Source organism: Pseudonaja textilis, chromosome 2 (assembly GCF_049901715.1).
Source record: "Pseudonaja textilis isolate UNSWEBS1 chromosome 2, rPseTex1.2, whole genome shotgun sequence".
NCBI lineage: Eukaryota > Metazoa > Chordata > Lepidosauria > Squamata > Elapidae > Pseudonaja > Pseudonaja textilis.
Genome location: NC_141991.1, coordinates 23,519,217 through 23,547,140, shown reverse-complemented (window position 1 = coordinate 23,547,140; position 27,924 = coordinate 23,519,217). Strand labels below are relative to the sequence as shown.

At 40.9% G+C, this 27,924-nt stretch overlaps 1 protein-coding gene across 10 annotated transcripts in view; it reads left to right on the top strand.

Moving 5' to 3' along the window:
- FAM107A (family with sequence similarity 107 member A) overlaps positions 1-27,924 on the top strand; it is a 78,044-nt gene that overhangs the window by 12,123 nt on the left and 37,997 nt on the right. For 3 of the 10 annotated variants that reach the window (XM_026721669.2, XM_087923561.1, XM_026721676.2), the window contains exon 1: positions 22,954-23,234. In XM_026721669.2, the coding sequence (XP_026577454.2) occupies positions 23,156-23,234 (79 nt within the window). In that variant the 5' untranslated portion in view covers positions 22,954-23,155. Of the gene's footprint in view, positions 1-12,447; positions 12,512-14,780; positions 14,910-16,254; positions 16,465-16,562; positions 16,757-22,953; positions 23,235-27,924 lie in introns of those variants that run through there. The other 7 variants (XM_087923564.1, XM_087923559.1, XM_087923565.1 and 4 more) reach the window with 7 other exon arrangements.

Below are 27,924 nucleotides of genomic sequence, written 5' to 3'. Positions count from 1 at the left end.
CCTATGATAATATCCATATTAATGAGCAGTGTGACTGATGTTGATGCAAAATCTTAATTTAAAAACTCATCATTATTGTTATGGTCACTCAGAATGTAATTCTACATAAATATTCCCACTCTACTTTCTGGAACTCTTTCTTTCCAGCATGGAAATCATGCTAAGTTTTTCCTCTAAAAATTAAAAAATCCATAATGGGGGCAAGTGACAAATCACAAGCACTCATCCCCCTTAAGATGTAATGTGATATCTACTGGAACCAACTGTGCTGAGGGCAAGGAACAAAGGTAATCTAATAGTTGTGTATTGTTTTAAAACATAAGCCAATATCTTGCCTATCATTTGTCCAAGGAACAGGGAGGACAAGTAGAAAAATTCATAGCATATGAGAATGAATTGAATATTAAAGCATCATTGTGAGGAAAGCTAAGACCATGGCCAAATTCACTCATCATTCGCAGCCCAAACTATTGGAGTTGAGTGTGCTCCATTGATGAGGCCATAGTGAAGCAAACCATGGCTCATTGAACTAAACCACAATTGGATGGAACCCCATAACATGCTGAGACATTGGCTAGGATTTAGAATTTACAATATCTAGATTCAGTCTACACAATATCTAGTCTAGTGAAGAGAAGGACCAGGGGAGACATGATAGCAGTCTTCCAATATTTGAGGGGCTGCCACAGAGAGGAAGGGGTCAAGCTATTTTCCAAGGCACCCAAAGGCCAGACAAGGAACAATGAATGGAAACTGAACAAGGAAAGATTTAACCTGGAAGTAAGAAGAAACTTTCTGACAGTGAGAACAATCAACCAATGGAACAGCTTGCCCTCAGAAGCTGTGGGAAGCGCCATCACTTGAGACTTTCAAGAAGAGATTGGACTTTCATCTGTCAGAAATGGTGTAGGGTCTCCTGCTTGGGCAGGGGGTTGTACTAGATCAGTGGTCGCCAACCTTTTGGACCTCAGGGACCACCAAACTCATAATTTTAAATCCCATGGACCACTAATATGAATTTTGACTTACGGTGGCTTGCTGACATTGGTGGGAAAGTCCAGAGCTGCAGGCCGGTGCTACAGTCCATGGCAGGCCAGTGCATCTGGGTGGAGGAGCAGCTTCTCTGGGATGACCAAAGGGCCAGATCTGGGACTACTGCAGCTCTGGAATATGGGACCGACTTTCCCACCAACGTCAGCAAGCCACCCTGGGGCAGATTTCCTTCCCTTGCCATTGGTCTTACCTTCCAGTTCCAGCTCGCATGGCTCTACTCAAGGCAAGGTTTGCGCTCCGCCAAAGGGTTGAGGCCAGTGGATGGATGGGCCATGTGGGTGGTGCAGCCTTCTGTTCCCGCACAGCCTGGATTAATTGCTTTGGGGAGGGGGACATTTCTCTGCGGATCACCAAAATTTTCTCATGGACCACCAAGGTCCCCATCCCACCAGTTAGCGACCACTGGACTAGATGACCTATAGGTCCCTTCCAACTCTGATTATCTGTTATCTGTTATCAGATAGTTTATTATTCCTGCAACACTATGGTTTTCAATCTCAAACCAAAAGTAGTTTAAAGCTGACTAGCAATCATCTTCATTAAAACTGACCTCAGAGTAGATTTAATTAGCAACTTGCTTCCTTTGGTGATTTCTCCCAACAACTGGATGGGTGTTTGGTACCATATCTTTCCTGCAAAAATCCAGATGACCTGCAAAGGGTCTGCAGAAACATCCAACATTTCACCCCAAGAAGTAAATTGGAGTAGTGGTTAAAAGAACCAGGCTAGAAACCAGAGTAATATGAATTTTAATTTTAATTCGTGCCTTAGGCACGAAGCCAACTGAATGACCTTGAGCAAGTGTCTCTCTCTTCATCCTGAGAAGGAGGTGGGGCAAATTGTTTCTGAAAATCTTGCCAAGAAAACTGCAGACATTTATCAAGGCAGTAAGTCACCTCAAATGCACATCAAAGCACTATAGCCCTACTGAGTGGCTATGACAAGAGAAGCTGTAGAAATATCACTGCCATCTCCTTCAGCAGTATTTAAAAATTATATTTAAGAACCTGTGAATCTTCCAATAGGGGGAAAATGTCTCAAGCCCAGGAAATAAGGAGGTGAGAAAGTTCCCACCGAAGAAAAAACAGGCCACCTTCAATCTTTGCAGAGCTTCAGTTGGGCTATCATTTTAAGGGCCATCCTGGATACTTACAAAGCCAGAAAATAAACGGGCTTATCTGCCAAACATTAACAATGCCACAATCAGTCATCTGGTTTTCGAGTAGTGCAGTTTTCTTAAGTCAAAAATCAAAAATTGTTGTTGTTAGTTGCCAAATTGTGTCTGACCCATCGCAACCCCATGGACAAAGTTCCTTCAGGCCTCTACCATCTTCTGGAGTCCATTTAAGTTCACGCCGACTGCTTCAGTGGCTCCATCCAGCCACCTCATTCTCTGTCATCCCATTCTTCTTTTGCCCTCAATTTTTCCCAGCAAAATTCTCTTCTCCAGTGAGTCCTTCCTTCTCATTAGGTGGCCAAAGTATTTGAGTTTTATCTTCAGGATATGGCCTTCTAAAGAGCAGTCAGGGTTGATCTCCTCTAGGACTGACCGGTTGGATGGCCTTGCAGTCCAAGGCCATCCAAGGCCATCCAAGGGACTCGGAGGAATCTTCTCCAGCACAATAGTTCAAAGGCTTCAATTCTTTGGCGCTCAGCTTTTCTTATGGTCCAACTTTCACAGCCATACATTGCAACTGGGAAAACCATAGCCTTGACAAACCTTTGTTGACAGGGTGATGTCTTTGCTTTTTAGTATGCTGTCTAGAATAAACTGTATTAAACGATCTGGATAAACCCAGCCAATGCCTTTAGGGAGAAGCTATTTTATAAAGCTAAGTTACAATCTGATAAGTTAGAATAAACTTCTAAAATAATATTTTTTAAAAAAACTTTATTTAGTGTAAACGAATTGCCAAACTGTTTCTCTATTTCTTGTGTTAAGGTTTGGATTATATGGAGAAGAGGATGGTTTATCTCAGTTTTATTTAGATTCTTGGGCGAGAAGATTCAGAGAGTTTAAGATGAAAAGGAAGGGGATGAAAGGGACAGAAATGGGGACATTAGACATTAGACAAGGATTATAAGATTTGATGATGAATGGAGGAGACAAAACATGATATGAATTGGCATCTCCGACGGATATTGACTTGGGATGCTAGAATTAAGTCCTGGATTCACATATCACATAAACTATTAAGTGGCTTGACTTATACATTAAGCTAAAACAGTAAACCTGTGGCTCAGGTTTGTATTTCACACATGCACCCCATCTAGGGGGTCACATATGCACCTCATTTATGGACCCTAGGAGATGACATTTCCTGACCCTGGCGGAGGCAAGCTGAGGGTGGACTGAAAGGGTAAGAAGGGATGCCCTCAGAGCTGCCAAGAGGCCAATCTCCAAACAGAGCTGGAAAGATTTCTCTGTCCTCTAAGCTGCTGCCAGTCATCAAGAACTCAATGGATCAGTGAGCTGGATCAAAATAATGGAGCTTCCTTGTTCCGTGAATAGCAGGAGCCTTGATCAAATGTCAAAGAGCATCTCAATGTCACCCAACTCAATGGCATTCTCTTCCCTCGGGAAATCTGAGTATGGTTGAGATTTCTGACAGAATTAGTCACCAGAATTATTTGGGGAGGATAATGGAAACCTTCCTCTGCTGCTCTACAATCATAATAATGGTTTGATTCATCAAGGTGAGTGGAATATCACAAGAACACCAGTCAGTGGAAGAGGGGAAAGGGGCATTAGAATAATATCCGAAGGTTGGTGAAGAAGAGGCATTGAAACTAGTACACCATGAAGGCTTATTGGGTACTGCAGAGACCAAACCGGCCTATGAGAAAGACAATGAAGAACAGAAAAGAGATGTGGCCAGGCAAAGTATTACATGCCCCATTTACCAATAAACTAGATAAGAACAAGACCAGGCAATGGCTCAGAGCAGGAAAGTTGAAGAGACAGAGGGGCTAATTCCAATGCATACTCAGTCAGTAAATGCTCTCTTTGCAAAGAAGCTGAGGAAACAGAGGATCGCTTAATCAATTTATTTGATTTATTTGATTTGTCAATCGCTTACAAGATAACAGATATAAATATAAACATGAGTACAGGAAATAGGTACGAATAAATGAGGACAATAGGACAGGGACAGGAGGCACAATTGTGCACTTATGCATGCCCCTTATAGACCTCTTAGGAATGGGGTGAGGTCAATAGTGGATAGTTTAAGGTTAAAGGAGTGGGGCTTAGAGGATGTAACAACAGAATCAGGTAGTGCATTTCAGGCATTGACCACTCTGTTGCTGAAGTCTTACTTTCTGCAATCAAGTTTGGAGCTTGATTGCAGAAAGTACATAAAATGCTGTAAGATCACACATACTGACCACAAAGGGCAGCCTAACAAAGCAGCAACAATGGTGCAGTGCAACATCTGCAAGAAATACCATTTACCTACAAGCAAGAATTGATGGGTCCCCCAAATAGACAAAATGATAGAAAATGAAGAAGCGCAGTGCTCTGGAGCCTTAGAATTCCGACAAACAAGTACCCGACACATTACTCCCTAGACTTAACCATTGTTGATATGAAAGACAAAAAGGGTCTGGATATTGGATGTTGTAGTATCTGGAGTCAGCAGACCAAATCAGAAACAACTGGAGAAAATCAGATAATACAAAAACCTGCAAAGAGAAGGACAATGGCAAAAAAAAAGCAAAGATAGCAGCTCTAGCAATAGGTGCCTTGGCTGCACCAATTTTATTCTAAGGACATAACTAGCATTTCATCTTTTTTTTTTAAAAAAGTGACCAGCATCTTGAACTGAGGCTGGAAAGAAACTGGAAACTCTGATGTTGAACAAATGTCTACCCCAATAAAAAAAAATGTCTGCTTGATCTGTGTTGTTTGGTACTGATTAAATGAGTCCATCGTTCAGGGCGAAAGCAGGGATGTCTAATACCTGCTCCAAATAATAATATGCTTTTCATTTCCTTTTTCTGCTTTTAACAGGAAATATACATGATGACCACATATAGAACTGATCCTGGGAGTTTATTGTATTACATTCTATGTGAATTAACTTGCTCCCAAGAGTGTTCCCAACCGAATGTCATTTGGAGCGTTATTTTCAGCAAAATGGCTCAGTGGTGTCATGCCACCTTATGTCATGCTGTACCACTCTGCAAAGGAAATTTGAAATGTCAATTTTCTGAGAAAAACAAGGTTACAAGGTAGTGATGATAGAAAGGAATAATAAAATGGTTGGATGGCCTCCCACACAGCTTGTATTTCTTCCGGCTTTATATTTTATTAATTTCATCATATTTTAGCCCTTGCAATTTAGAACTGAGTGGTTTTTTAAAAGCTACCTTTTGACTTTTGAAAGAAAGAACCAGCCCCAAAGTAGTCTATGGAATTAAAAAAACAACAGAAAATGTTTCTTAACAAAAGGGTGGTCAGATCTTTTTTTTAAAAAAATAACAAAAGGTTTAGAACAATAAAGCTGTCTCTGTTCAAGAGTATTTTGCTTTTCTCTTACTGTACTCCTCTGTGCATAAGAAATTTAGATTTTCAGGTCTTTAACACAGGAGCCTCAAACATTTAAGGCACAAAAAGAAGCCACAATTAAACTTTTTGAGATCAAGAACAATGTTTCTATGTTTTAAAAACTAACTTCTTGGCTAAACAAGGATTAGTTTAATTTCATCCCATATGTGACCTGAAATGATAAATGTGCTTTATGTGTCATCTTCATTATCCTTTTGTTCAGTATCCTTTTGCTTAGATGTTTAGTAAACATACAACATTGCTAAAAGCATTACATAAAGTCTGAGTTATTATATTCTAAGACTAGACAAGGCCCTTGGGCTTTGTCATATCACTTGATGTGTTTTTAAAAATCCCAAATACCATGTTCAGCAACTGTCCACTTATAAGTTAAAACAGGGTCAAAATGGCTGAGATTTTAAGTCCAAATATATAATAATGTCTACAAATTTTTCTTGGTGGATGGAGATTTTCTGCAAGTTTTTTAAGAGGAGCATTTTGTCAAGGTTCCAAGTAATATGCCTGTAGCAAGCAGAACTCTGAGGCAAGTAGGTTTCTCAAAGAACAGGTTTATTGGACATATCATATTGGCACAGATTGGTGAAAACCAACTCTAAAGGTCCCTACAGTTTTCACCTAATTAAAAGTAAAACTTATTCCCACTTTCTCAAATAATAACTCACATGGTCCAGTCAAGGTGCTGTCCAGTTGCTTGGAAACTTCACTCCTCCTTTTTCCGTCACCTGTGGGAATGACCTTGGTTCTCAGGGGAAACTATTTTGTTTTGGCTACAAAACACCAGCTATCTCTATTCCCTCCTCCCTATCCCTCAGCACCATTGTGGCAATACTAAAGCCTCCAAGATGGCCTCGGTCAGGCCAGCTTCCGAGTTGACACATTTCCTCTTAACGGTTATAGAAGTACCATTACCAATAGGATAAAATCCATCGACTGTGTTGCACCATAGTATTTATCCATGAAATTCAACAGAAGACTCAGAAGCCAAGGAAAATGTAGATTGTTGAATGAATGAATGAATTCTTTATTGGCCATGTGTGATTAGACACACAAGGAATTTGTCTTGGTGCATATACTCTCATTGTACATAAAAAGAAAAGGTACCTTCATCAAGAATCATAAGGAACAACACTTAATAATAGCCATAGGATACAAATATCAGTCAATATAAATCATAAGTATACAAGCAACAAAGTTACAGTCATACAGTCACAAGTGGAAGGGGATGGGTGATAAGGAATGATGAGAAGATTAATAGTAATAGTAGTGCAGACTTTGTAAATAGTTGGACAGTGTTGAGGGAAGTATTTGTTTAGCAGAGTGATGGCTTTCGGGGGAAAAACTGTTGTTGTGTCTCATTGTTCTGGTGTGCAGTGCTCTATAGCATCGTTTTGAGGGAAGGAGTTGAAACAGTTTATGTCCAGGATGTGAGGGGTCTGTAAATATTTTCACAGCCCTCTTTTTGACTCATGCAAGAATCACTGAGTCGTTGAAGAAATGGCTATCAAGAACTGAGCATTCTCACCCATATCTCTTGGCAGTCTCATAACTAAATAAGTATAACAGTACAATGATATATGAAAACATATGAAGAATGGTTGCAGGAATTGGGTATGGCTGATCTGGAGAAAAGGAGGACTAGGGGTGACGTGACAGCATCATTCCAGTATCTGAGGGGCTGCCACAAAGAAGAGGGGGTCAATTTATTTTCCAAAGCACCAGAAGGCAAGACAAGAAATAATGGATTGAAACTCACCAAGGAGAGAAGCAACCTGGAATTAAGAAGAAATTTCATACTAACAGTGAGGACAATTGGTCAGTGGAATTGGCCAGAAGTTGTAATAGATTTTTAAGAAATACTGAACAGTCATTTGTTTGAAATGGTATAGGATCTCCTGACTGAGGAGATGATTGAACTAGAAGGTCACCAAGGCAGAGGTGGTATTCAGCCAGTTCTGACAGGTTCTGGTAAGGGAAATTTTGAGTAGTTTGGAGAACCAGCAAATACCACCTCTGGCTAGCCCCACCCCCATCTATTCTCTGCCTCCCGAGTCCCAGCTGATCGGCTGTGTCTTCTTTTGCTGCCCTGCACAGAGAAGGGAGCTGGAAAGCAGGTTAGTGGGGTGGGGAAGGAATGGGCATTTTACAGTATCCTTCCCCTCAAGTGGAGTGGGAATGGGGATTTTACAGTATCCTTCCCCTGCCATGCCCACCAAGCCACGCCCACCAAGCCACACCAGGCCCACCAAGCTCACCAAGCCACGCTCACAGAACCAGTAGTAAAAAAAATTTTTTGAATACCACCACTGCTCCAAGGTCCTTTCCAGCTCTATTCTGATTGACTGACTGATTGATTGATTGATTCCTCCCTAGGACAATTTCTCTAAAGTTCTTCTGTGAAAATTTTCTTAATCAAATTCTCTTTCATCAAACTGAATAACAGCAGATAGGGAAACAAAGAAACAAGAGAATTTTACTGCTGGCCATTAGCGGCTCTAACCTTTATCAAACTTCATCAAATAACAAGCTATTACATGTTATAAAGATGAGATTTGGACATCTGGATAGATCAATATCCACCTGTTGCTTAAAGTTCAACCCTTTTATAGCCTTAATTGTAGGATTCACTTGGTACTTGACTAGAATAAAATTGCATCAAATAGGTTAATAATTGGAAAAAAAAAGCTTCCTCTGACACTCACCCACCAACCATATGCCCTCCCATCTTCATCTCCCCACCATACATATGCTGAGCCTCTCCATCGATGTTGGCTGAGAATTCAAGAATTATGAGTACCAGTTCATCTGGGGAATGCCAAGATGGGAAAGACGAGGAAAAATAAATGGAGGGAAGAACATCCCTCTTCTCAGAGAAATGAACTGGGCCTTATACAGAACTTCCCAAGATATCAGAGCTAGTATTCGTTTTAGCTCTAATACTAGCTCTAATATCTTGGGAAGTTCTGTATAAAGCCCAGTTCAATTATCATATTGGATGATAATCCCATCCCATATAATGTTGATTTCCAGGATTCTTCTGACTTGAAAGAAACTTTTGAGGGGGAACATACCATGCCTGGTAAGTCCAAAGGGAGTTAAAATGCTGCAAAAATTGATTTTGGAGATGAGATGTGTGCAAATGTCAGCATCTCAAGGGTGTCAAGTCCAGGAATTTCACTTTTGTAAGTACAGTTGTGGGAGGAAAGTCTTCTTTTTAACCATGAGACACAATGTCCAAAGGAACAGCTCCAGATAACCATCACCTAGCAACCAGCTGTACTGACATGCGGTAACCTTCAGGGAACCATGAAGAAAGACAAAGCCTTTTTTGTTCAGAAATCTGTTAGAGGTTGGGACTGTTTCTTAATTCAGATGCCAAGTTAAAGCCTAAACCAAATAACTTTTGAAAAACTGGATCTTGATGTGAAAATCATCCCATTATTTGGTGCCCAAGACTGAAGTGGCCAGGAGTATCTCATTTCTTCCAACATGGTTATTTTGTGCAAACTAGTGGAATCTGATATATCTGATATGTACATGCCAATTTGTCCACTTCTCATGATACCTGGTTTGACAAGAATAACCCCAGATACTTGACTGAATTAGACGTAGAAAAGACTTTAGTTATACAGGGAGATACCGTTTGCTGCCATCTTTTTCAAGGCCACAATAAGCCTATTCAACAAGACTCTTTTAGACTGCTGACATGTTTTCCAGATACTTGGAAGATCAAGTCACATTTGCATTTAGCCATTATTTGCACAGGGTTAAATAAGATGACTAGGACAACAACATAAAAAGTCATCTGTGGAGTCTCCAGAATGACTCTCAATAGCAATAGCCAAACCTTTGAAATGAATCCACACTCTGCACAGCTTCTCCAGACAGCCATTACGTGACCGTGTAATTGGAGAAGATGTACCAACCATTTGCTTGATGCACCTTCTGCTGAAGAGGACTTCTCTTGGTCCAACTGTATTAGACAGTTTTCTGCTAACCTACCATCTCTTCTCTGAGCAGGTTATAGGGGCAAAATTCAGAAGATGATAATGAAGCACAGCTTCCTACCTAAAAGTAGATTATCTGGATTTGTTTCAGATCTGGAAAACAGACTGAAACAGCACTAGTGGATGACTTTCATGGCCCCTAGATGGAACAAGTCCTATTATGTTCTAGTCCTATTAAACCTCTCGGCCATATTTGATACCACCAACAATTAAGGCAATGGTAAAATCATCACTTAGTGAAATTGTGCTGCCATCCTCCTTAAAAGTGGAAATGGTATAACCACTTCATCACTTGACCCAAATATGCCTCCATCCTTCCATTTTGAATTTGGCTAGATTTTTGCTACACAGTGCGTGCCACATATTCTTTAATTGTTGCTATTGTATTTTCTGCTGTATTAATCCAGGTTACAGAGTGGGAATTAGATACATAATTGAAATTGACTGTAAGATCTCTAAAATTGAGTGAGTAAATGTATGTTTTGGAGCTCTTGCAAAGGTTGAGATTGGGAGAGACTATTTTATGTTAGTTCCACTCTTTATTGGGCATTTCCAATCAATAGTTAATGAAGAAAAACAGTAAACCTCTAGCTTCTTGATTGTGAATTCTATAGGTGTCAAGGTTCCAGGTAATACATCCCATTCAATAAGAACTCCAAGGCAGCCATATTTCTCAAAGAACATTTTTACTGGGACATATCAAATTGGCATATTCTTGGTGGAAAACCAGCTCTAAGTTCCCGATGGTTTTACACCCAATTAAAAGTAAAACTTTGTCACTTCCCCCCAGAGTCACCAATCAGCATGTAATCCAGTTGCTAGGTGACTTCAGTCTCCACCTTTCGGACACCTGCACCAACATCCCTGATTCCCAGGATATTATTTTGACTACAACACCCCAGCTATCTCTATACCCTCTTTCCTGGACCCTTTGCTCCAGGCTGTGTCAACCCTGAAGCAGTGAAAACTCCCTAGAGAAAAGCGACAAAAAGAAAATGGCCACAGTTCAGCCATCTTCAGGGCTCACAATAGGACTCAGAATCTCAGATTTTTTCCCCCATTGTGTGACTTAAATGCTCAGACCTCTGAATGCTCATTGCTTTAAAAGTTGTTGCTCTCGTTGTTGGTCTAAGAATTCACTCCCACTTTCATGCAATTTAGCATCTACAGTACAAGAAATTGCTATGTGATGTTATGCATGGATTGGGGGGAGGTATTAGCAATATACTGATGATACCCAAGTATACACTGTAATCGTGAGCTCAACCGGAGATGCAATGGAGGTCTTTACTGGGATCTGGAGGCTATGAAACTAAGATTGGGTACAGTTTTTACATAACCGTTTTGGCTTGATCCTGGGTCCATGGCTGATTCTGGATGGGATCATACTCACCCAGAAGGAGGACTGTAAATTGGGGGGGGGCTCTCAGATTTATGGCCATAATTCCTCAAGAGGTGAAAGCAACAGGCAGACTGGTATACTAGTCGTAGCCCTTGCTGGAACAGCAAGACCTAACAATTCACTCCTCTACTCATTGCAGAATACCTTATGCCACCAGACTTGAAATTCTAGACCTAGAACTACGCTGCCTTCGGTCCGATCTAAGTATAGTATATAAAAACATACATTGCAATGTCCTACCTGTCAATGAATACTTCAGTTTCAACCATAACAATACAAGAGCAAACAATAGATACAAACTCATGGTTAATCACACCAAACTTGATTGCAGGAAATATGACTTCAGCAACAGAGTGATCAATGTCTGGAATACTCTACCTGACTCTGTGGTTTCTTCCCAAAACCCCAAAAACTTTAACCTTAAACTGTCTACTATTGACCTCACCCCTTTCCTAAGGGGTCTGCAGGGGGCGTGGATAAGCGCACCAACGTGCCTACCGTCCCTGTCCTATTGTTTCTTTTATTTTTCTTATATGTATCCATGTATTCATAACTATGTTTTTACTTATACCTATTATCTTGTAAGCAATTGACAAACCAAATAAAATAAAAATAAATAAAATAAAACAATGGTAACTCATATCCTTGTCACCTCAAAGATAGACTACTGCAGGGTGTCAAATTCAATTTCAAACTTGTTTGACCTCAGAGGGCTGGGGGTGGGAGGGTGGCTGGTTTGGGCGTGGCCATGGTGGGCATTTGACAGAGACTCAAGCCAACCATGGGCCACTCAGAGGCCACACAAGGCCCCCACATGGTCCCTTTTTTGCCTCCCCGGCCTCCAGCAGCACCCTGTCAGACAAAAACGGGACACACAGAGGCCACAGGAAGCCCCAGGAAGCCTCCGTGTGGCCTGTTTTTTGACTGACAGGGTGCTGCTGGAGGGCGGGGAGGCAAAAAATGGAACGTGTAGAGGCCTCGAGTGGAGGCCAAAAATGGGCCACACAGGGACCGCATGCGGCTCCCCCATGGCCCCTTTTGGCCGTCAGAGGCACCACAGGCCAGTGGTTTGATATTTCAGAGCCAGCCCCCTGGGCCAGATTTAAGCCTTGAGTTTGACACCCCTGGACTACTGCAACACACTTGCACTCATCTTTGAAGACTACCTAAAAGCCAAAAGTGGCACAAAAAAATGCAACTGTGGGGTGAGTGAGAGATGCTTTATCCAAATAATACCTTTCTCTTGGCTGTTGCATTGGTTACACAATGCAAGGCTGAAGCTCATACCATGATATAACGAAGAGAAAAAATGGTATTCAAGTTGGTAAAATAACCTCTATCTTTTAGAAAAACATTAGGAATTAAAATAATGATAACTTGAATTCATGGCCTTTTCTCTTTCCCACTCTTTTCCCTAGAAAGAATTCTCTCCTCGGTCCAACTGTCGCCAGAAAAATAGAAAACATGTTAGCTGTCACACAGGTGAGTATCTGACATTATACAAATCCTAATAAGGAAGACTGTAACAATATTCAGGCTGAAATTCTTTTATGATTTTGGATTTTGGCAGCAGAAAAATATGAGGTACAAATAAATATTTTTTCCTAGATGTCTCCCAAAGAAGAACCATATTCTCTTCTCTTTCCCTCTCAATTTCAATCAACTTTAAGTAGCGGTAATTGGGGATTCCATGCTTGAAGTCTATTAATTTTGATGCTTTGTGGGGTCCTTGGTGTTCTCTGAGCTTGCTTGTTTTCTTGATGGCATTTCATTACCCAGCTAGGTAACATCATCAATGCTAGAAGGGAGAGGGGTTTTTCTCATTTTATATACTAGTGGCTTGCCCTATCAGTGTTGGTGGGAGTGGTCTTGGTGGTTCCTTGACTAAGCTATTGTTCATTATTATCTTGTTGGTGTTGGTAGTGGTGTTAAATCTATATTCATCTGGGTGTTGATTATTGCCGAAGAGATGTTTCCCTTTTGGCTTTTTGGTTGTCTCATTTAAATTTAGACATTTTGCAAAGCATAAGTGGCATATGATAAGATCAGCTTTGCTTTTGGTCCTACAACTGGGTTTGATTCAAAATATAGTGACTATAATTAGGATCTTCCCAGATATGATGCCTGATTGTGGAATTCTCCTTGCAGAGAAACATAACTGGATCTCCCACTATTTAATCCAAAACGGCATTAGATGTGTTTATTCAGCCAGAAATTGACAGTCACATGATGACCAATGTTCCAGGAACAGACTGCTTGTTAAATAAACATTCTTTTGAACTGTTGTACAATTAAACACTGTATTTCTATTGTTTTATCACATACTTGGGTCTTCTCTGGGAGGGAGGGAGAGACAGATTACAGATAATCAGAGTTGGAAGGGACCTTGTAGGTCATCTAGTCCAACCCGCCACCCAAGTGGGAGACCCTACACCATTTCTGACAAATGGCAGTCCAATCTCTTCTTGAAAGTCTCAAGTGATGGCGCTCCCACAACTTCCAAGGGCAAGCTGATCCATTGGTTTATTGTTCTCACTGTCAGAAAGTTTCTCCTTGTTTCCAGGTTAAATCTCTCTTTGTTCAGTTTCCATCCATTATTCCTTGTCTGGCCTACAGGAGCTTTAGAAAATAGCTTGACCCCTTTCTCTCTGTGGCAGCCCCTCAAATATTGGAAGACCGCTATCATGTCTCCCCTGGTCCTTCTCTTTGCTAGAATAGCCATGCCCAGTTCCTGCAACCATTCGTTGTATGTTTTAGCCTCCAGTCCCCTAATCATCCTGGTTGCTCTTCTCTGTACTTTTTCTAGAGTCTCAACATCTTTTTTATAATGTGGTGACCAAAACTGGATGCAGTACTCTTGGTGTGGTCTTACTAAGGCTTATAGAGTGGTATTAGTACCTCACGTGATCTTGATTGTATCCCTCTGTTAATACAATTTAGGATTGCATTAGCCTTTTTGGCGGTGGCTGCACACTGCTTGCTCCTATTTAGCTGGTTGTCCACTAGGACTCTAAGATCCCTCTCACAGTTACTGCTATATGTGTACTTTTGGTTTTTCTTGCCTAAGTGTAGGACTTTACTTTTCTCTATATTGAATTTCATTTTATTAGATATGGCCCAGTGTTCTAGTGTGTCAAGATCCATCTGGATCCTGAGCCTATCTTCTTGGGTGTTGGCTATTCCTGCCAGCTTAGTATCATCTGCAAATTTGGTAAGTTCCCCTTCTATTCCCTCATCTAAGTCGTTAATGAAGATATTGAAGAGTACTGGGCCTAAGACGGAACCTTGTGGCACCCCACTGCTTAGTTCCCTCCATGTAGACTTAGACCCATTAAGGACTACTCGTTGAGTACAGTTTGCCAGCCAGTTGCGAATCCATCTTAGTGGTGGTGATATCTATTCCACTTTTTCCTAGCTTACTAAGAAGTAGGTTGTGGTCTACTTTATCAAATCCCTTGCTGAAATCTAAGTATATTATGTCCATAGTATTTTGCTGGTCTACTAATTTAGTCACTGTGTTGAAGAATGAAATAAGATTGGTTTGGCATGATCTGTTTTTAACAAACCTGTGCTGACTGCTAGTTATTACTTTACTTGTTTCTAGATGTTGGCAGATCTGCTTTTTTATTATCTTTTCCAGTATCTTCCTGGGTATTGATGTTAGGCTGATTGGTCTATAGTTTCCTGGGTCTGTTTTTTTCCCTTTTTTGAAGATGGGAACCACATCAGCTTTTTTCCAGTCCTCTGGTAGTTCCTTGGTGCCCCAAGATTTTTGAAAGATATGGTGCAGTGGTTCTGAGATGACCTCTGCCAGCTCCTTTAAAACTCTGGGATGTAATCCATCAGGCCCCGGCGATTTCTTTTCATCAAGATCAGATAGGTATCAGACAGGTGTTCTCTTACTATTTTTTTTTTTTTTGCTGATTTTAACTTTTATTTCTGGTCTGTCTTTTACAGTTATGTTTTTGGTGGGTTGAGCTATAGTTTCTTTTTGTGTGAAGACAGATGTAAAGAATGAGTTAAGCAGTTCTGCTTTCTCTCTGTTGCCTGTTATTTCCTTGCCATCTTCTCTCTTTAGTGGACTGGCTGTTTCCTTGATTTTTTTCTTGTTATTTACATGTTGGAAGAAACTTTTTTTATTATCTGTGACTTTTGTTGCAAGTCTTTGTTCGTTCTGAGTTTTTGCTATCCTGACTTCGTCTTTGCAAATTCTGGCTATCTGCTGATATTCTGCCTTAGTTGTATGTCTTTCTTTCCATTTTTTGTACTTGTCCTTTTTTTCTTTTAATTTGCCAGGGAGATCTTCGCGTAGCCATGCTGGTTTCTTCTTGGATGTCTTGTTTTTCTTTCTCAGTGGTATTGTGCTGGTCTGGGCTTCTATGATCATACTTTTTAGTTTCTCAACATTCTTGAGTTGTTTTCCCCTTTAGGATTTTCATCCATGGAATCTTTCCCAAGTTCTCTCTGAGTTTATTGAAATCAGCTCTTTTAAAATCCAAGGCTCTGGTGTCCTTATGTTCTGTTGCTTGTGTTTGTGTTATAGTCACATAGTCACTCTCACCCAAGGTTCCTGCAGTTTTAACTCCCTCTATCACTTCTTCTCTGTTTGTAAGAATTAAGTCCAGTATGGCTGTCCCTCTAGTTTCACCCTCTACCTTTTGGACAACAAAGTTGTCAGCGAGGTTGGTTAGGAACTTATTTGATTTCTCACTTGGTGCAGAATTAGTTTTCCAATTGATATCAGGATAATTGAAGTCTCCCATTACTATAGTTGTGTGTTTCCTGCATATGTTTGTTAGTTGGCTGGAAAAAAGGATATCTATTTTTTCTGCTTGAAGGGTGGCCTATAATATACGCCAATGACCATGTTATTCTTTTTTTTCTTTTATATTGATCCATATGCATTCTAGGTGGTTTCATGCATTTCTATAGCAATACAGAAGTCCTTTACATACAGTGCAACTCCACCTCCTCTTTTATGGAGTCTGTTTTTGGTTGTTTTTTTTAATAGTTTGTATCCTTCTACCAGTATATTCCAGTCATGGGTTTCATCCCACCACGTTTCTGTTATTCCAACTATATCATATTTACCTTCATGTATTCATAGTTCAAGTTCACCCTGCCTGTTCCCCAGACTTTGTGCATTTGTATATAGGCACTTGAGATCTTTTTGTCTGACACTGTGTTTACTATCTACATAAACTTTCTTGCCATCTGTTTGATTAGTGCACATGATATGGCACTCACCATTAAATGCTTGGTTTTGGTTGGCATCAAGGTTGATAATCTTACCTGCACAAACATCTATTTTGCATGCACTGGTATCCTTATTAGTTTTAGGTTGCTGGGTACAGAGATGTTCTGAGTCTATTAATTCTCTGTCCCCGCTGTTCAGTTTAAATGTTTGTCCAGGAAATCTGTGAATTTAATGCCAGGTAACTCAGTCCCTTTCTTTGATGGATGCAAACCATCTCTTTTGTACAGACTGAGATGGAGGGAGGGAGGGGGAGGGGGAGGAGGGGGAGTGGGAGGAGGAACATCTGTGGAGATTCTCAGTCATGCAGGTCATGGTTGTCCCAAAGACGCTTTTTCAAAAGGCATCTGGGCTTTGTTTTTTTTTGAAGGTGTTTCACTTGTCATTCAAGAAGCATCCCCAGTTTTGACTGAACTCTGGGGAATGGAAGGATTTATATTGCTTGCAGCCATCTGGTTGTTACTACTTTGAAGGTGGGTCATTAGCACTTTGAGAGTCATTGAGGCCTCTTGGGAATTTATTTATGTCTTCAGGGTCACCTGAATCAGAAGGTGAGTGGGTGTGGACTCTTCTTGGAACTGCTGAAAGGACTTTGTTGTAAACAGATGATAGGTGGTGTTGTAACCTTCCACCGTTGAGAGAGGGCTGTTCAATCTTAATGTAGATGGCCTCTTTGACCCCTCTTTCAAACCAGTGGTTCTCTCCATCCAAAATGTGCACTTTGCTATCTTCAAAAGAGCGGACTTCGTCTTTTAAATGCAGGCGGGCTGCTGAATGTAGTCCTGATGGAGTTCTTTTCTCCTATGTTGTGCCATGCGTTTATGAAGTGGTTGTTTCGTTTCCCCGATGTACAGATCCGCACATGTCTTAGATTGTCCTGTTGAGTGTTAAAATTGTATTTTTCTCTCTCCTTATTTTAACATTGTTCAAGAGCAGTTTGAAGATATGAATAAAAGGCTTTGCAGCCGTAATTTAAGATTCTTCAAAAGGAAGTTTCTGGTAGTATTCCCCATCCACCAATGATCTGGGGTATCTTTTCCTCCATTTTGTGAGTTAATTTCCCATGTTTGTGTTTGCCTAATTCACACAGTGTATTAATACTTGGTAACCTTATATTCTGTGACTTTGACATACAAGAGATTGTCAATAAATGGTGCTAGAACAGTTCTGTGAGATCCACAGAGAAAGGCTGAATCCCAAGACGGGAGATGATATTGGGTGGTTAATCATCCAGAAGCACGGGTGTCAAACTCGCAGCATCACTCACATTGCTGTCACATGACGTTTCGTGACATTTTCTCCAATCGCAGAGCAGGGGTGGGCGTGGCCTGCGTGTGATGCATCTGGTCCATGGGCTGTCAGTTTGACACCCCTGATCTAGATAGAAGATACATTACTAAGATTATTCTGAGAGAGTGAACGGAAAGAAACCAATATTTTTCTCTCCCAGTGAATTTTGCCCAACATAGCCTTTTGACATGACCATTTAGAACCCTTCTCAAACCTGTCGACTCCAAGACTTGTGTACTTCAACTCCCAGAATTCCCCAGCCAGCATGTAAGAGTTGAAGTCCACATTCCTTAGAGTTGCCAAGGTTGAGAGGTGCTAATTCAGAACCCTTGCAAGCTTGGTGTCAAATATTTGGATAACCATCACTTTCAGGATAAAATTAATCATCTTAATCATGCCTCATTGTGTAGTATTGGCAGTTCATCTAAAGTACGTCTAGGACACCTGCTAATCAGATGTGTTTTGGTTAACTTTCAGATTAGTTTTAATAGAGTTCAGCCATCTGCCTGTTTACTCAATCTTTCTCTTCTTGGCTTTATGACAGAGATGTTCACCTTGATAAAGGAGCTTATAAATGGCTCCTTTAAAAAAATGATCTCATTTTCATTAAAGGCAATCATAATGTGGACAGTTTGGAACATAACATACTTGGACAGAGAAGTTCTGAATATGTATAAGCTTCTGCTCAGTGTTCCTTTCCTGGGGGACAAAATGTTCAAACAAGTGGCGGCTAATTAGAACCAGATATCTTGGATGAAGATAAAATCAGGTGCAACTCACCTAACCGCTGTGGGAAGAAATATCCATCTGGTTCAGTTCCAAGCTGGGAGAAAAACACTGGAGACAAAATGGAAGCTGGAGGCTGATTGGAAAGAGGGTCCATTTACTGATGAACAGAGCCACTTGTGGTTCTGGTGCAGTTGACCACATGGAGAGGATTTCTTTTATACCATCTTTGGGCTTTGCACTTGAACTTCCTGTTCCTGTGCAAGAACGTGTATTCTATTGGCTGTTGTAGGGCTTATGTAGGGGTCATAGCTGGCTCTATAGGTTGTCTGAGCTCCCAGGTTTGGTTGAAGTTTGGACTGCTGAGATGATGCAATGAAGAGGTTTGTGCTCTAAAAGGGTGTTGGGCAGGGGTGTCAAACTCATGTTACAGCAGCAGCATGTGACATATCGGGACTTTTTTCCCCTTCGCTAAACCATGACGCATCCAGCCAATGGGCCAGGAGTTTGACAGCCCTGATGTTGGGCAATTCCTATTATGGCTTAGTGCTTTTTCCTGTGTTGGATCTTGGGTGAGGGTATTTGCTTAGGAATAGAGATATCTCTCTCTTTATCTCTTAAGTGCTAACATCTGCTGTGGGCTATTAAGAAAAAATGGCGGCTGCTTTCTCCCTCTTAAAAAAACACGTTTCTCCATTTCTCATCCAGGAAAATATAATATTTTTAATATTTCTCAAAATATTTCATTCTTCTAGGAGATGGGTGGGTGCTAACTTTCTACATCAGTTTAAAAACAGATATTCTGGTCCCAATTGTGGTTGTAAGTCAAGGAGTAGACTCCATTGGCTCCCAGTTCATTTCCAGTCCCCATTAAAAGGGCTGACATGACTTCCGGTTTGAAGGGCTTCGGCAACAGACAGAAATCCGCGATGGTGCGTGGTTTCTGTCCGGGCTCGCCGCTGGAGCGCCCTTAGCTGGCTGGTTTCGGGGCTAAGCCACCCCGTAGAGGTGGTGAAGAGTGGGGAGACCACCAGCAGGGTTGAGGAGAGCTTCATCTCTCCTCCTCAGCTGGCCATTACTCCCTTTCCTGAAGGCAGTTGCAGCGGTGGTCAGAAATGGCCACCACAAAGGAGAACTCGACTGGAAAAGAATGTGCAGGAGGAAGATAAGAAGTGAAAGTTTTGGCTGACTGGGTTAAATTGTAAAAGCAACAACAAAGGTACCCTGGAATTTAAACTTACAAAAAATAACATCACTCCCAAAGAAGAGTCAGAAGCAGTGAAGGAAAGTGAAAAGGGTAAGGTTTGGCTTTTTTTTTCTTCTCTCTCCTTCCCTATACTGACAACTAAGAGACTTAAATAAGAAATCAGAAAAATCCGCTTTGACATCAATAGGCAATTAAGCTGAAAATAAAACAAAATGCCAAAGGCATAATAAAGATTTCTGGACATTAAAAAATTTCTTTTTCATAAGCAGGAAGGGACAGAAAAAGAATAAGGGCAGGATCTGGAAGAGGGAGGAGACTGCCTGGAATTAAAAAGAATCTACAGTAAAACTTCAACAAGACTTCTAAAAGATACATTTTAACTGAAACTTTGCAACTAAATAGTAACCCCAGGAAGAGAAAGTGAAAAAAAAGAGCAAAAAAGAAACAGCTTGTGTGTATTTGGATTATTTGGTGATCTTTGGATTCTTGGTTATTATATTTGAATGATTAAAATCAATTGGGTGGTTGTTTAAAAATTCATACAATGGCACCACCTCTGGATGAATTGAAAATGGAACTTAAAAAGTACAAAGAAGATGCACAAGAAGGGAAGGGTTCTTTCGGCTTCATTTTTCAATTCTTAGAAATGGAGATTTGGAGCTATGAGAAACAACAAGAAACGTCTGCAAAACAAGAAGACTGGGACAAAGAAGAAGCCATCTTTAATGAACAAGCAATTTTATGTGGGGAAGAAAAAGGAAAGGTGTGGAAGAGAATGGAGAATTTAAGACTTAAAAAAACAACCAAAGAAAAGAAAAATAATTCAAAAAATAAGTATAATACTGGAAAGCAACAGAAAAGGGAAAAACAGAAGAGAGAAATAGAGGTAGAGAGACAAGGGGGTAAAAAGGAGAGAGAGAAGAAGAGAGGGAAGAAGGAAAGGAAAAGAAGTTACAAAGGACCAGGGCAAGATATAGAGGAACAGGACCTATTTAGAGATAATGGGTGAAAATCTAACTGAAAAAGGGATTCTGTAAAGGTACATAAGATTTTATTGTTATATTAGTAATAGAAATAACTTTAGAAAATTCGAAACAACGTATGATTAAAATGAGGGATAAAATAGTGTAATTTAGTGAAATGTTTGTGAATAAAATAAGTGAAATAAAATAAATGAGAAAATTGAATTAGGAGGGAACCGGAACATTTTAATTAGTTAATGTTTTATAAAATATAAGTGAAGAGGGGGGGAATTAACTATGGAAAGCTTATAACTGTTCCCATAGAAGTATGATATTTAATTGAAAAGTAATGTTAAAGATGTTAAGACTTTAATGAATATTAATATTAATGATAGAATTGAGTTGGAATGGAATGTTGTTTTAATTATATACATTTATAATTTTTTCTTTTTTTAGGAATACAGTGTGTATTTTAAGAATGTACCAAGCAGAATCCGAGTGGAAGTTATGTATTATATTGAGTGTTATAACTTTAGGGGAAAGATATAAAGGTGTCATACTCCAATCAGTAACTACAGGAGAAATTCTGTTTAATGAGAAAAGATAATAGACAATTGAAACAGGACAGACAAAAAATATAAACATAATGATTTGAATTGAGATGAAATAAAAAAAATAAAATTGAGGAAATTAAAAGAGTGGAGAAGCCATGTAGAAAATGTAAAACAGTAATAAGATATGGAATAGAATATAAAAATGAGCATGAACCTGAATTTGTGTCTGTACAAGAAATGTAACCCGGGATTATGCTTTCAAAAAAGATGTTTTATTTGTATTTTTTTTCTCTTTGGGAAAACTCAAATAAAATTTACAAAAAAGGGCTGACACTGATATAAAAACATCCTTGGAAATCATACGTAATATCTGAAGAAATGTTTCTTCTTCTACCATGAAATCTTGATTTATTTGTTTGGCTTGTTTGTTAATTAGATTGATGGATTGTCCATCTTGTCCATTTAATGGACTAATTGGGGAAGGAAGAAGCCAATATTCTTGATTGTCTTGTTAAAAGCTGCATGCACATTGCTCACGGGGGATACGATTTGTGCAAATGACATAATCGCCAAGTGCACATTAGCCCAAATAGCATCGTTACACAAATGACACAAAACGCACCGCGTTTTCCTCCTCCTCTTCTTAAATTCACCGCACCGAGTTCCATTTAAAAAAAAAAAAATCTAAAATTTCCTCCTTGCGTTTCCTTACTCATAGCTTGCGATCTTTGCTGGAGGCTTACACCATTCTTTTAAGATCTATATGAGTCATATCAGCGGGCCTGGGGCTCTGTCAACCTTAGGAGCGAGCCGAAAGGAAACAACCGCCAAGGAACAAAATCTCTGCAACTGAACTTTCCACACGTTTGGCTCCGCGTTTTGACTGAATCCTGCCTGCGACGCGTTAGCCCGACCGCCGATTGCAGGTTTATTCAATCAGTAAGGAGTTAAGAAAACCACGGAGGAACGGGACTCCAAAGAAAAATCCTTTCCGATGCGCTTAAAAGGTCTTGGGTTTTGCTGAGCATTAAAACAGTCTGTGGAGATTCTCAGTCCTCCAGGTTGTCCCAAAGGGCCTCCCCCCGCCCCAGGAGGCATCTGGACTTTCTTGGTTTATTTGTTTTTCTTTTGAAGACGTTTCGCTTCTCATCCCAGAAGCTTCTTCAACTCTGACAGGATGGCAGACAGCAGGTCATCTGCATCCTTTTAGACTCCAAAAAGTAGAGTCTAGATTAAATTTTAGACTCTGCAATTTATATTAGAGGGTTGTTGAAGCACTTGGAGGTTTATCTGTGTCCTCGGGGGTCACCCGGGTGCTGCTAAGCGTGTGTGGTGTTTTTTTTTTTTTGGGGGGGGGGGGTTGCAAGTATTTCTTAAACGGCGCTGCAAACCTGAGCGCCAAAGAGGACATGACGCCGGCTTTGATTTGGCGCCTGCCGTTCGCAGCGTAGGAGTTGCGCAGCAAATGTTCCTTGCCTGCCTTTCATTCCCGTTTCGCCCAACGGCCACGCTCAGCTCGTCGGAGGCCGCCTTTCTATAGGTCTCTCTTTTCTCCTCGAAGCGCTGCCTAACTGCTAACATTGGATGAGGGGGGGAGCGGATTGTGGGGGATGGGGGGGCGGGAGATCTCCCAGAAAGCAGCACACCAACCTTCCTTCTCCATACCGAAAGTTGCACGCAAAGCGCCCTTTTGTCACCAAAGTTCCCAGCAGGAGCGAGCAAAAAGCCTACCACAAAAGCGTCTGCAAGCCTCCCAAAACAACCCCCCCTCCCCACTCTTTCCTTCCCCAAAGTGTGAGCTTTGCACAGCGACTCATGCCACGTTACAGGATCCGAGGGCGGGGAGGGGGGAGTAAAAAGGTTTCGTGGGAGCGGGGAGGGGAGGCGGGGAGGCGGCGGCTGTCCAGAACCACCGCGGGCGCCTTTCACGTGACTCGCCTCCTGTGAAAAGATCCGTGCGGGAGCCGCCAGGGCTTCTCCGCCGATTGCCCCAAAAGTCATGCCCGTTTAGAAACCTGCCGAAATAAGGGAAAGAGGGCAACAGAGAGAGAGAGAGAAAAGAAAGAAAAGAGGAGGCTTGGCGCGGCCGGAGTCGAGTTAGACAACCCACCAAGAGAGCCACCTGCCGGCGCGATGACCCAGAGGAGTGGGGACCAGGTGAGAATCCCACCTGGGGCGACTGGCTTGTACAGAGCGGTGCTAGTCAAATCAGGTAAGGACGCAGCCTGGGGGTGGGGTTGACTGAACAGCAGGCGAAACCAATGCTGGGTTTGCAAGGTGGAGTTTGCCCACCTACTCCAACGTGGTGCGCCCCTTTGCTTTGCAGATGTGTGTCCGTGTGCGTATGGGAGTGTGTGCTCTTTCCCTTGCATTTCCAGTGAACCCTTGAGCTTTGCCTGCTGAGTTTCCCAATACTCCCTCCTTCCTTTCCGTCCTTCTACCCCTTCTTTCCTTCCTTCCTTCCTTCCTAGACTGTGTTGTTTCTCTGTCATATAATATATATATATGGGGGACATGCACAATTTTCTATTTATTTTGTCATGTTTGTGTAGGTAGTGTATATTGGAGGTGATGATCTTTTGAGAGATGTATGCTGCAAAATTTCATTTTAATGTATGCCGATTAGTGTACATTCAAGGTGACAATAAGGTCTATTCTATTCTATTCTATTCTATTCTATTCTATTCTATTCTCCCTCCCTCCCTTCCTTCCTTCCGGAGATGGCCAAATCTGAAAGCTGTGAAATGAGTTGTGCTGAGCTTTGCAAGACATTTTTCGGTGGAAAAGCAGCCAAGACGTTAACCCACATTTTGACATTTGTCTCACATTGCAAACTGTGTAACTGGGGAAGGAGGAGGAGGAGGAGGCCTGTTTTATGATAAGTTTGTGGGTCATGATAACCTAATAATGAAATAAAGAGGCAGAGGATTAAAGATGGATGATGATAACATGATTTCACAGCACTTATCAATGTTTAAACTTATTAGGATTTTATTTAGAAAATATAATAAGTATGTACCCCATTATTGGATTCCCACTAAGAATTTTACAGCTGGGGAGGATCAGTATTGTTATTCCTTTCCCCTCCCCCAATAATTGTTAGAAAGGTAATTTGTTACTGGAGTAATGAACTGTACCATGCCTAACCCTTCAGCATGGCATTTTAATTGATAGTTTTAATTGATATAGTTTACTAGGAAGAGGAATAAATGATACTTACTTGGTTGCAACCTTTTGAAATTCAGTTTCATTTGGGAGCAGGGCATGCTTGCCACTAAGTAAATAGAAAATTGAGTTGAGCCTCTGTATTAATTTCCAGGTAGGTTATTATGTGCATGATCAGGCATGAGTCTTTGTAGCAAAAAGAGTCATTGGGGAGCTGCATAAGCCATAGACTTTCATGTAAATTGACTCCAGAAATCTGAGGAAAAAGTTTGATAACCCAAGGTGAAACCAGCTTCCAGATGCCTTGCTGTATTATAAATACAAAGCCAAATTGTGTTATTTGATGATATATTTGGAAATATCGTCGCAAAACAAAAGGGTCTTTTGGAGATTTCATACTTGGAAAGGTGCATGAGGTTGCGTGACAAACAAAAAAATACCTAAAGTTATGCTATGCTTGACTGGCAGGCAGAGTCCTGGTGTTGAAATTGTCACATGAGCCAAAGGTTTGAAGCAAAAATACCACAGATAAAGGAATCGCACCCTATCCCAGGCTCTTAAAGAGACAACTCTATGGAACGGGGTTTGCTAAAGTTTGGCTAGACAATCAATTGTTATGATAGTTGTTGCTGAGAAAGAATTGTGCCTAGTTCTGGAGTCAACCTAATCCTGATCTAATGAGAACTCCAACACCTGTGAATTGCAGTCCCAACCCATCTTTAACACATAACAGATTAACAGAATTGGAAGGGACCTTGTGGGGAGGATGGGATGCTACCGAGTCTGCCCAGCTCTATAGAATTGGTAGCTCTGAAGAACAAAAGACACAGAACTGGTTCTGTGTTTGATGCTGTTTGGCCCACCCACCCACCTGGGCTCTTACCTGACCTTTATTTCCTGCTTTTTCATCCTTAGCTGCTTTGCGCAGCACAGCTGATTTTGAAAAAGCAGTAAAAAAGTGGCTTTTCAAATGCTGCACACCCATGTGCAGCACACCCATGTGCAGTGCTTATCAGCTGTCCGGGTGGCACAGCTTAAGGTGTATTACACACGCAATGCACGTCTGGCGCAAAATGTAATCACCGAATCGGTAGTAACACAGGTTGAATCCCACCCCTGCTTGTAGGTCTTCTAGTTCAACTCCCCCTCCCCAGCAGAAGACCCTACACCATTTCTGGACAAATGGCAGTCCAATCTCTTCCCACAATCTTGAAGGTGCCAAGAGTTGCTGCAATATTGACACTATTAGGAGTAATGCAGATGTTTGCAGGAAGCTGTCTTGCCTGAAAAGCTTCTGGGAAATTCACAAGACGAGAGGATTCTGTACTGAATTCAAGTCTTCATGGTTCGTTTCACAAAAATAAGCTACCTGACAGAACAAATCTCCTAGGAATCCAGCTTATACCATTGTTGTTAGCAAGTCTTTTAACCAGTCTGTTTTCCAAAAAAACCACAAAAAATAGATATGTCAAACTCCAGCAGGCAGAGCATGTTTATCCCACCTATTCTTTATTGTTCTCCTGTTGGTGCAGTAGTTTAAAAAGAACAAACGGGGTTGTTTCTCTTGGCTACTAGCTCCATTTTTTAAGCAATATTAAACATACTGCAATTTCATGGTTACATAACCACTCAAGAAGCTTACCACACTTAAGCCAAGGTACAGTATATAAAACATAATACCATCAATACAATTGAAATTTAACATCAAGTGTTGGTTGAAAGCTTGGGAGAGTGGAAGCTGCACAGAAGCAAATTGTTTCCTGTGTGGTCTATAAGCAAGCTTCTGGTTACAGGAACATCTTTAAAAATGGTCTCCTTTGCTGATCTAAGTTACCAAACAGGTTTGTAATGAAAAAGGTGGTCCCTTGGATAGATTACAGATTAGCAGAATGGGAAGGGACCTTGTAGGTCATCTAGTCCAACCCCCCACCCAAGCAGGAGACCCTACACCATTTCTGACAGATGGCAGTCCAGTCTCTTCTTGAAAGCTTCCAGTGATGAAGCTCCCACAACTTCTGAAGGCAACTTCTGTTGCATTGGTTAATTGCTGTTACTATCAGAAAATTTCTGCTTGTTTCCAGGTTGACTCTCTCCTTGATCAGTTTCCATCCATTATTCCTTGTCTGGGATAGTCAAATCCTAAACCATTAGGGCTTGAAGGATCAATACCAGGTCCTTAAATTGTGTCCAAGAGGTAATGGGCAGGTAGGATCAATTATTCCATTCAGTCATGAAGTCAGATGTACAGTTTTAACTGTTTGACAAGAGTAGTCATATTACCCTACATAACTCATGACGGTGGTTTGAGTGGATAGAATTGGCTCCTTTTCAGTGATGTGTGACAATTGTCAGGTTAGTAACTTGCAAGTATCCAAATTAAGTTGTGCTATAGCCAGTAGATGGGGCGTTAGCTATGAGCAAAGGTTGAGGATTGATGATGGTCAAAGCAGTACAGTAGCCCTAAATGCACCACCACAATTGAGCTCAATATTTCTATGGTTAAGCAAGAATAATTAAATGAGTTTTGTCCCATATTAAGATCTTACTTGCCACGGTTGTTAAGTGAATCATTGCAGTTGTTAAGTTAGTAGCATGGTTGCTAAGTGAATCTGGCTTCCTTATTGAATCTGCTTGTCAGAACGTTCCAGGTGATCACGTGACCCCGGGACTGCAACCTTCATAAACACATGCCAGTTACCAAACATCTGAACGTTGATCACATGACTGTGGGGATGCTGCCAATGGTCATGTGAAGGATGTCACTAAGTCACTTGTTTCAATGCTGTTGTAACTTTGAATGGTCACTAAATGAATTGTTGTAAGTTGAGGACTACCTGCGCAGGAAACAAAATATGGAAAGAACTTGGCGATCACCATTCCTAAGCCAAGTTCTGGACACAGAAGTCTTCTCTGAGAAAGAACAAGAGATTTTTGCACCAACTATTCAAAGCCCTGAAGAATTTTCAGAGGAGCAATAGATCTTCAAGGAGATTGGGAGATCTTATTGTTCTCTCCCTTGGTAATCTCTTTGACATCATTAGAGGTGGTCCTTGACTTATGCATTCAACATTTCTTTCACAGCTTCTTGTCAGCAAAAATATGAGTGCTGCCTCTCACTTCTCCTTTTACTGTTTTACTGCCATCAACAACTGCGTGTTCCTGCAGTAGGCCTTCCTTGGAAACATGCTCAATTAATTGGATGGATTGTGCTGTGATCCCACAGTAGCTTGCATGGTCGTAATATTTTGAATAAAATTGTCCACAAGAGTTTTGCAACGTTTTATGTAAGTGAGCCTAGAAGTCAAAACCATATCCAACAAGGATGCAACTGGAGGTACAAGATCTCCACAAGATTTAAATGCCTGCAGTTGTATTGCAAAGGCACCATAAATCTGAACTAGGACTATTCTGATTGTGAGGAAGTTTAGATTCTTGTCTGTGGTTGAACATTTGCTAGTTTTCCATCTGAGACAGTGAGACCCAACTATTAAAACTTCCGATCCTGGAACAGCATAGTGTCAGATCTTCCCTGTTATGAAACCCTTAAGATATGTTGGAGCTGCCATTCACCAAATTCAGCACTGGAGAGATTCAGTTTAAGTGGGCAATATTTAAGGGGTTTTGGAACCTGCAACTCAGCTGTCTGATTTTTCCAACAATTACAGAAGGCAATCCAGTTATATAGCACTGGCAGAACAAGGGAGACAAGTTTTCTTTCATTCCTTTGCGTGGCAATT